Genomic DNA, 11,010 nt, shown 5'->3' with positions numbered 1-11,010 from the left:
CATAGAGAGAGAGAGAGAGAGAGAGAGAGAGAGAGAGAGAGAGAGAGAGAGAGAGAGAGAGAAAGGGGGGGGGGCTTCTTTCCAGACACTCGAGCAATTTATTATTTCTGGTTCGTTGCTAAAATCCCGGTTTTATTTGCACGGGAGAGGGGCGGGGGTGGTTTCAGCGAAATTCTATAGAATCAACGCATCATTACCGGGTTTCCGTGATGCGGCGTAACAAACGTGAATTACACGCGGCTGTTAGACCGCGTTTATGATCTTTAAAATATTTCAAGCGAGCCTGGGCTTGGGGATTACCCTTTTGCACTCGGATGTCCTCTGTGGAGGGGACTTCGTAAGTCTAGGAAATTTTGTTAGTGATTATGTAGAATACATTTATGTTAGAGAAAATTTTTTAAAGATGCATGTTTTGTTGAAGTTTTTTTTTTTATTCAAATAGCACGGGAAAGCAAACCGAAATGTGGCGTATATACAGAGATTTAGTATTCATAAATCTCATAAGTATTCGTGCCTTGAATATTTATTGACGAAATTTGCCTAAATTAAATTATAGGTTTAATGTTTCCGAATAAATTTTTCATTAGATCTATATTCATGCGAAAAGTTTGTTCATATACATATTTATAACGAAACAATTATTTGTAAAGATCAAATCTATCATTTAATTTAGACAAATTTCTTCGATAGACAAATTTAGAATCAATTATCGTACCGAATATCGGATTATCTGTGTGATTTGTTCAAAATTTCATCGCGTCAGTCAATTATTTGTTTAAGTCCCGTCAGCAGTGGAAATGAATTAATCGTCGTCTCTTTCGTCAGGGTACGAAATCGTGACCGAAAATTCGAGCTCAACTTGTTTCTTGTCCTGCGATACCAAATTGCCTCGATTTCCATTAATCCATTAGTATGCGAAACTATCTCCGATTCGGATGCACCGTGAATTTCGGTCTGTTTCGAATTTTGGTTTGTTTCGAATTTCTCGCCTCGACGAACGTCGATTTGTTCGCAAAATATTCCAAATGAGGGATAACAATTTCCGATCGTATCACCAAATCGACCTAAGAAATAATAGCTAAACGAGCACAGGTTAAAGGCTCGTTTAACCCATTCAACACGACTGTTTTTTTGTTCTATTGTATTAGTTTCTCTTTTAGAATTCAACATTATATTATTTATTAATATATAGTATTTCTCACAAGCTATACCACCGACCGTAATTTATATTTATATCGTAAGTCGAATTTGCTTTAGGTTCATATTTGATCCTTCGTAATCAACCATACCTTGTGCCTCAGAAAATTCGATAAATTCATTTCGTGCGAACGGTTTCTCCGTCAGCAACGAAAACAAAGATTCCATTATGGCTACTCGTTACAGTCAAGAGTTAATTTACGAAACCTGTCGTTTCGAAAGATGAAAGTTTCCTAGTCGTTTAGATTGGCGTTCTTTCTTCGTTTAACTTCGTTTCCCAGCTGACTTCTCGCTGAGAAGTTTCTCCATCCTTTGAAGACCTGTCTGTGCTTCCTTCGGAGGCCGGCGTTTTCCGTTGAAGTGGAGGCACGAAAAGTGTAATTAGAGGAGATCGAAGCGAAGGTAATGAAGAACCAGAGGTAGCAATTTAATTTTTCCGAGCATATCTTTCCAAGCGAGGTACGTCGAAGTCGAGCACCTTTGAGCCTTCTATGGTTTCCGCGATCTCTGCTTCAGTAAACGCTGGCAAGTACCTCAGACGCATTCGAAATTAATTAGTTCGAGTTATCGTGTTGAAAAAAAACGCAGTTTCCTTTGTATTCTTAAACATTTTATTTGGCATTAAAGTGGACGAAGAAATTTAGTTAAATTTCTGTAAAAAAGTGTTGCATATAATACAAGTTTCGGTATAGATTAATCACTGGACTAATTTTTAAAAAATATCTGCGTATAAGGGATGATGAGACGAAACTTTTTTATACAGACAGTGTAATACGTATTCGTACAGGTACCATTTATTTGAAATCGGTTGCTGTACGAATACTTATTACACCGACTGTAGTTACAGTTTATTCATAGAACGCTTAGCTTCGAAAATAAAAATTAAATAGTTTCAGTTCGTTGCAAAAATTGAATTTCAGGAAAAAGGTCTGCGTTTTTAATTTTTATTTCTGAAACTAACCGTGGTACGAATAAACTGTACACAGAGAAAAGTTTCATTTTGTGATATTCTATAAGGTGATATTTTGTTTAATTCGATTGTTCGACTGTTGTTTAAAAAGAAAAAAAAAATGATTATTTTATCAAAATAAAATTTGGTCAAAATAAAATAGAGCCTATGTTACTAAGGGATAGTGCAGCCTTTTATTACTAAAGAAATTTTTAGAATCGAGTAGTTCCAGAGATTACCCTTTACATACAAACAAACTCTACCACTTTATAAAATTACCATAGATTTCGTCTTCGTTAAAACGTGACTATCGCGTAGAAATGAAAGTCAGATTCGTTGACATCTACCCTTGAAGAATATTTTTCACGAAAACTCTCGTGCGAGTGTTCCAGTATATTTCTTTCGCGAACTATACAACGGGTGTCTCGAAGCGACCGCGTGACTTGGTTGCATCAGAGTTTCGCGAGGGTTGAAAGGATCACGGGACGTTCGCCGGGCGGACAGAAGACAGATCAGAAAAGTTTCGCGAGCCAATCACCAGACGTGGATATCGGGGCTGCCGATAAAAATGACAAAGTTTCGAAACTTTTCCAAGCCCCCCGTCCGAGTCCACCCCCTGAATTCCTTTTGAATTCGCGGACGTATTTCTCAGTCGAGCGATCACGAATCTATCGATTGCCGGGTCAACACGCGAAAGTTCAGTTTCTCGCGAGGGCACTCGATACCGTCGATGAATATTCGATGGACGGTTTATTTGCTTTTAGACACCCGTTGCTGCATTAACCTCTCGCGACGAAATTTGGTCGAGTGTTCCTTTTTAGAAAGACTTTAGTGGACCAGATTTGCTCGTGAATATACAGTAGCGAATATACAGTAGCTTTGCATGAACTTCTTTCGAAATGTATTGGGTTGATACACAGGTATCTGGTCTGACGTATGAAAGTAGTGTTCAGCTTTTTTTTTGTAGCAAGATTTATTCAGAAGACAGTTTATTGACGTTCGAATTGGTAATCGTATTCATTTGTCATAACACGCTCTGTGTATGTATGCTCTGAGTGTATTTCGTTCACGGATAAATATTATCTTTACAAAACGCTCGATAATTGTGCATCAACCTAATAGCAAAATTCGTACGATAATTTCGCGATCAAACGAGCTCGCAAATGTCAATTAACAAAAATCCCTTCTCGCGAATAGATAAATTGAAATCCAAGGCGCTTACCTGAACGATTCTTGAAATTCAATCCTGACCTGAAACAAATCCCTGGAGGGTGGATGAGTAATCGTGGTCCGAGGTAATTTTTTTTCTAACCGCTCTCATTTATTTGGTAACTCATAGATATACACGTTAACGTCTCTTAAACCTAGAGAAAATGATAACGTAAGAGGACTGCGTGTCCCGTAACACGGGAAAAAAAGAACGGCGCGTTCGTCGAGCCGCGACCGGCCGAACGTCCTAAATCATTAGAAAAATACACAGTTTACGCGCAAATCCTTCCAACTGAATCGTCGATGTTCCGTACTTATCCCGCGCTTAATGACGTTGCTTTTCGTTTCTCTAGGCGTGTGTGCGTGAATGCGTGTAACGCGCGCTCCCGGCCGTTCCTTTCGCGGCGTTCCCGGCCTCTGTATCTCCTTCTCTCTCTGTCGATTAAATCGTGCGGAAGAGTTAAATTAATTCGTCCCGACGTGTTCGCTCATTTACAGGTTTTTCTACTTTGCGATACCCTGAGCGTCCCGAAAATGCGTTCCAGCCAGTTTTCGGGGCTCGATTCGGGTTTCCACTCTCGGCTAGCTTTGGATGGACAGACCTCCCTCTCTACCGGTGTCCACTATTGCCTGAAATATTCGATCAACGAATTAACCCGGCTAGATCGACTTCCCTCGATCGTCTAGCTTAACCCTCTCGACCCTCGCGTGACATATCAGTCGATCACTGCGCAAATCGATTAACTCCACCAATCTCATCAAAATTGTAACGTTACTGACGATTAACTTTTGCCTATTTTTTCTTACTAATTTTATATACCGTTAGACGAAAGCTACATCTGTATTTATGCGTTCTACAGTATTTATTTGTGTATATATTACAAAGGGAATTTTAGAAAACAACGTACATTATTTCATCGGATTTCTCAACTTTTTGTTTGATCGTTAATCGATTTGTGCAATTATACAGTCAGTCCCATAAATATTCGTACCCTCTGTGTTTATTGAAAGAATTTGTCGAAATTAAATGATAGGTTTGATGTTTACAAAATAAATTTTTCATTACATGTAATACAAGTGCAAAGTTTATCCATGTACGTACTTGTAATGAAACGTTTGAAAACAATTTAGACAAATTTCTTTAATAGACATAGACGGTACGAATATTTGTGAGACTGACCGTATATGGTTGGTGAATATTTTTGGTCGCTTTTGGCCAAATTACTAGTGAAAATCCGGTTTCGATAAATTCTAGTAAATTCTTAAGTAAAGTAAAGTAAATTCTTATCTGGTTGCGACTTCTAATTTATAGCCAACCTTAATCGAATACAATTAATTTCTAAACGAATACAATCCGACTAGAAGAAAATTCGGGTCGAAAGGGTTAAATTGGTACATAATATCAAAACGAGAATTTTATTCCTTTCCTCGAGATAAGGAATAAAAGATAGAATTATTACGGACGTGGCCTTCGAAGCCGCTATTCGTTGAATATCAAACGATGGATAACGAATGGTCAACAATGGTAGACCCGAACGCTCGTCATTGGTTCAGAATAGAAACATCCATGTCGAGCAATCGATCTATCATTGCTTGCGGATAGAAACAGGGACACGTACTCTATCCCCTACGGGAGATCCTTTTCTTGTTAGCGTTAACAGATCATCGCGCATGGCCGACAACCATCGCCGTTACGATCCCTCTCTAAGTAAATCTCTGAAGAATTCGCGAGAGCCTCGTCGAATGTTCAACAACCCTGAAACTGCCTCGGCCGGGAACGAGGGAGCAAGGAGACCGTTCGAGTCGTCGTCAGACTCGGCGAACAATCGTCCTGGAGCGAACGCAGCCTCTGAGTTGTTCGTGCGGAACGATCTATGTACAGAAATAACGAGACGGCCTCCTTGACTCTTGCATAACGCGGCGACAGAGTTGGACGAAATTTGGGTCGAGTAATAGATAACGATTCACAGTATACAGGGATTCATTTAGGCAACATTCGTTATATTGAACTATGATTCATGGATGAGGCTAAATTTTGATATGCAATTTTGGAAGATACGCTTCGAAGCGTACACAGTGTGTTCCACGAAATCTGATCACCTGAATACCTCTATTATTTCAAATAATACGCGAGGTTGTTTCGCGCAATTGTTCGAACATTTGCGCGAAACACGTTCGCGTACTGTTTGAAATAACGAAAATATTCGGCCGATCAGAGAATTACGAATATTACGTGATTTTCACGTTAAAAATTCCTACGGGCTGATATGTTTTTGAACATTGAGCGTACTTATACGCTAGAACGCGAAATATAGATCCGTTTTTCGATGAAAATTGGAATTTTCATTGGTAGAATGACTGATGGAATTATTTTGATCTTTTATTTAGACTTGTAAATTTTAGAGTATCGACCATCTCTGCGCAGCGAGCAGCAACCCTGTCGCGAAAGGAACAATTCGGAGGCTACGGATGGACGCGATCCAATGGTACGTGGCTTCGTTGATATGTTCTACTTAATGTCGAAATCTTATTATTGTACGGCCGCTCTGGTAACACTCAACAATTCACGGGGAAGCAATTGTTCGCGACCCCGTACGTCGGATTTATACGGATGAAAGGAAATCCCGGTGACACGCGGACGCTCGTCGCTTCGATAGCTTCGGTCCAGTCATGCTAAATTATAATACACGGGACGCTATGAAAATAATTTCATCAAGGTCAATTATTTCCCACACTTTTACCAAGTCGTTGCGAATAATGTGTGGAACGTTCCACAGTTGTCGTAGCGATAATTGAGAGGTGTGCTGCAGTAAGGAGGTAGCTCCATCTTTTTTATGGATTTAAATTAGAACACAATCACGGATTTAAAACACTCCTTTTTTTTGTGGTGCAATAAGGAGGAAAATTTGAGAAAATGGTGCTACCTCCTCGTTGCAGCACACCCCTCAATTCTACAACCCTCGACGAGGATAGACCAGCTTTTCATGGCTACCTCGAATACTGTTGATTCACTTTAAAAATTATCATTGGCCCGTGGATGTTTATGCAAATTTATATTTTCACAGAAAAAGAACCGAACGATTACGTCGGTATAACATGTATATTATTGTTGACACTTTACATCATTTTGCATTTGTGCATATACTCATAGATTTCCCTGTATTTTTCCATAAACGACTCCACACGAAAGATAAAGAATTTGTCTTATAAAGAAGTGATATGTATCAAGTCGACCCACAAGTTCATGCCATTTATTCTTCTGCTACTCAAATTGATATGTGAAACATACCCTTAAGTCCTATAAAAAAAAGGTAATCTCTCTCGTTTTACAATATTTTCTTTAATAGTTAAAGACAGTAATAGTCGATAGTTTCCACGTGACGTTTGTAAAATTTTTGAACCTTTACCTAACGAAAAACTGACTTTCCTCGCCGGTAACTGCGCGATATCGTACACGTTATTCGTTACGACAGGGCGATAGTATGCGTCTAAGATCCGTTTGACAGAAATAAGTTCATAATCGAATTTAGAGTGACTGGACCAGTTCGTGGCTCCGGACCGCGGCGAGTAGCCTCGTAACGCGAATAAATCGTCGGTCCGGGCTCGATCTCTTCCACCCACGGGTTAACTCGCGGATAGTTTGGACCACGACGGTCTTCCTTCGACCCAGCGACATTTTCGCGACTTGCTTTCGCCTGCGGGACGATCCGTGAGCCGGGATTCGGTTTCCGAGCCGCAGGTTGCGATCGACTGTCCGACGAAGACAATTCCCCGGGTGGAACTCCGTCCTCTCCGCAATGATAACGCTTGAAACACCGATGTCAATCGTACATATCAATATAACGAGCAGACTCGCTGGTTTTATTCGAAATGCGCTAACTTCTAGAAAACTTAATCAGCTCGAATTGAAACTAATAGAATTGCAATTGGAAGAATTCTTGTATCGTTGCATGTACACTAGCGGAATTAATTTCAATACACCATTTCCTCTGTAAGTTTAAAAAAAAAAAAAAAAAAAAAAAAAATGATGTAATTAATATTTGTCATACATGTAGTACTGAGTAGAACTACTTTTATATTTACGGTATGTTCATAGGACGCTTAGTTTCGAAAATAAAAATTGAAAAGTTAGAAGTTCGTTGCGAAAATCGAATTTCAGGAGAAAGGTCTCCTAAATTTTCGATTTTCAACCGACTTCGAAAAGGAGGAGGTTACTTAATTCGACATGTATGTATTTTTTTTTTTTATCTCTGAAACTAAACGTCGTACGAATAAACTGTACATGCGAAAAGGTTTCGTCCCATCACACCTTATAAGCTGATATTTTTTAAAAAATTCACATCGCTACGCCATAGCTACCATCGGTAGCCAGAATAACCCGAATGTGCGGTGCTATGCGCACTACTAAGATCGAGTACTTTAATGAAAGCAAAGTAAACCATCGATCCAATTGTTTGAAAATACCGTCAATTAATTCAAATACGATCGCTCCATTTCAATAAAAATGGATTCATCACAAAATAGCTAATTACTTGCATTGCTCCTCGAAAACAAAAAATAACAAATACGATGCTGTATTGAAATAAATGGTAGTGTACATATCTCGAGGAACACCGGTGTTTCTCGATCGTATGTCGCTGGCTTCGGTGTTTCGAGCACTATCGCCACGCGGAAGCTCGTTAATTTCACTCGGGGAATTCTCGTTGGGAGAGCGGAGCTGACGGAAGGTTACGAGCGGGTGGGGTTGATGATAACGTTTTATATACAAATCGGTCGAGCTGCCTTGGCAACCCTTCAAGGACTAGGCTCCTTGGACGAGGAACTTCTGCAGGAGGATGGCGAAGTTTCGGAAGCGAAGTCAATAGAGGGAGTTCGCGGCGGAGTTGCGGGGATCTGTCTGCGCGAGGATGAAGTACCATTTGCTTGGAGATCTTCTTAATCGCGGCTGGAAAGTATGCTTTTCAGCAGAAGAGAAATGGAGCCTGAGGAAGAAACTAATGGGACATGCCCTTTTCGCGGGAAGGCAAACATCGCCGACTGGTTTCGTTCGGAACTCGATTCGTCGAGTGGATCGTGGTTGGGATAAGAAATTCGTAAGTGGATATTTCGCACCTGCGGTCGCAGCCTGCGATTTTCACGTCATAGGAACTTTTCTAGGCCAACCACAGCTTCCGGTGCCCGAGAACAGACAAATTTAAGGTTTAATGCCTACCACGACCTGTCAAATGATCGTTTTCAAACTTTTGCGTACGGTTCTTCCAGTCAGTTGCACGTAGATATTTGTACCATCCGTTGGAGAAATTCGTCTAAATTAATCGATAGATTTGCTGATTCCAAATATTCGTTATAAATAAACATGTACATGTGTGAATGACACATGTTCATATTTATAACGAAGTATAAGTACTCGTACCCTCTATATTTATCGAAGAAATTTGTCTAATTTAAACGAATGCTCCATGTTTTCAAATAAATTTGTAATCGTAAATATATACATGTGTGAAGTTTATTCATGTACGTATTTATAATGGAAAATTGACTTGGACACGTGAAGCCTATCATTTAAATTAGACGATTTAAAAATTAAAAATTTCTTCGATAGATACGGATGGTACGAATATTTACGGGACTGACTGTAAATGCATTTAAACTTTCGAAACTTTCTATCGAAACAGCTTTCGCGTAACACACGGCCAAGAAGTTTCTCTTGTTGAAAACAAACTCGCGTTGAACGCAGAACGCGACGAATTTATGTATCAAACCAATGGAAACATCTCTTTATCCGTTCTCGAACAGCCGAACGACACGAATACGCTCTCTCGCGATTTCCCGCCGTAGAAGCAAGAACAATGGAAGCGGATCATGGTATCTCAGACCTCCTCGCGAGTTACCTCCTAGGAAAAGAAGAAGATCGAGCGGACTTGCAGCTACCAGTATACACATCGACGTTTCTTGGCATCTTACACTTACCCGCGTTAAGAATACGAATCGTACAAAACAACTATTAACGTCCGCCCGTTGGTCTACCGTCGGAGGATAACGGAGTCCTTCGTCTTCGACTCTGTCGCGATCCCCTTCGAACGATATCTCGACGAAATCGGGCGATCGTTACCTCGTTCGTTCGACTTCGCTGGTCTCCGCCGTAACTATCCCAAGTTCCCTCTTCTGGGAGACCCTTAACTCGTCTCCCTTGTCGAAGCTGCGGATCTCGCTCGAAAGAGTCCAGAGAAGCTCGCGGTAATCATCGCCAGACTGTTCGCGACGGAACGACGCGTGGTTAATACTTGCGTTAAAAAAATGATAAATCTCGCAGCCTTGCAATCCGATCGTAGGAATTGAATTGTAATATTATAGTGGGTTGTTGCACGCGAAATATCCGATTTCGGGAATTTATTTTCGTTGCATTGGAATTCCTCTCCTTTCAGAGGTCGAACACTCGGCGATGCTCAGACCTTCGATTTCCGCGAGTTTCCTTCGTTCCGTCGATTCTACCTTCCCTAGCTTTCCTTTCTCAGCTCGATGAACAAGGGAGGAAGCAGGAGCGCAAAATAACCAACGGGCAGCGCGCGGTTGGACAGTAATTGATTAGCTTCTTCTAGTCGGTCTCCGCGTTCGAGCGTTCTCGATCCGGAGAACGTTTCTCGTCGACCGGCTGGACTCTCGTTCTCTACTCAGTCCTCTCTCCCCTCCTCCCACCGGTCGTGTTATTTCATACTTAGCGTTAGGTAGATAGTTTTTATTTGTTATTTGTTATTTTTGTTTAAATTGGTTACTTAGGCGCGTTGATTAGTTACGATTCCCACCAGCCCCGACCCAGTATCCCGGCGGACGCCTAGCCTACTGGATGTACTTTCCTCGATAAATTGCGACCGCGGTGGATGGCTTCGAGTCGACGATCCTGGCCGATCGTCGACGTTCCTCGTCGCCTAGGTATACTTTCTTTCATTACGCGTAAAAAGAGTCTCTTTCTCTCCCGTCAAGTTCGCTGGGTGAGACCGACCGAATCGCCCCACCGCCAGCATCGAGAACACCATCGAGGCCTGGCTGGAAACGTGGAAGAGCGTGGATCTACGCGAGCCTCCCTTCCGGCGGTAAACTCGAACACGCATCTTCACGGACCCGTCGAGTGTCTCTGGTCTTCGTTGCTCTCTACTGCCTGCCATCCGCTGCCCGCTTCTTCTCCGAACGGATCGGGCTCAGTGGAGGAAGACGCTGGTGACGGACCTGGTCGTGTGGGGCGGCAGGTCGGGGGCCTCTGTCGGGGCCCCCTCGTACCCCTATGCGCTCAGCCCCAACCGGTGGATCTTCGCGGAGAGGAAGTTGTGCAGAACGAACACGATCGGCTTTGGACAGCTCTCGAGGTCCAGCTCCTGAAACGTGACGTCAGAATAGTGTGAGGTTTCCTCTTCGAGGTTTCAAGGCCTTTAGCTCTAACCTCTGTTGTTTTGATTTTTGGATATGATTTATAGGACCGAAAAATAGGATATACGTATTTTTGTATATCGGCCCTTTTTCATATTTAGGGGGTGAAACGACCCCCTAAATTTTCAGCTGCAATGGACTATTATTATAAAGAAATTATCTCTTACAAAATTTAGGGCCAGATTTGATATGCAGATAGAAAACCATGAAACTTTTCCTTAAAAAGTTTTCTT

The 11,010-nt window shown here is 41.5% G+C and overlaps 1 protein-coding gene across 4 annotated transcripts in view; it reads right to left on the bottom strand.

Annotated features, from left to right (window-relative positions):
* Positions 1-3,445: 3,445 nt before the first annotated feature.
* The window catches only part of LOC128896078 (beta-1-syntrophin), a 319,965-nt gene continuing 312,400 nt past the window's right edge, over positions 3,446-11,010 (bottom strand). For all 4 annotated transcript variants that reach the window (XM_054159243.1, XM_054159246.1, XM_054159247.1 and 1 more), the window contains 2 exons: positions 9,326-10,725; positions 3,446-3,985 (listed from right to left, as the gene is read on the bottom strand). In XM_054159243.1, coding sequence (XP_054015218.1) covers positions 10,633-10,725 — 93 coding nt within the window. In that variant the 3' untranslated portion in view covers positions 3,446-3,985; positions 9,326-10,632. The remainder of the gene's footprint in view (positions 3,986-9,325; positions 10,726-11,010) is intronic.

Source organism: Hylaeus anthracinus, unplaced genomic scaffold, assembly GCF_026225885.1.
Source record: "Hylaeus anthracinus isolate JK02 unplaced genomic scaffold, UHH_iyHylAnth1.0_haploid 5, whole genome shotgun sequence".
NCBI classification, from domain to species: Eukaryota; Metazoa; Arthropoda; class Insecta; order Hymenoptera; family Colletidae; genus Hylaeus; species Hylaeus anthracinus.
The sequence above is the reverse complement of the archived record's forward strand: the minus strand, read 5'-3'. Positions and strand labels throughout refer to the sequence as shown.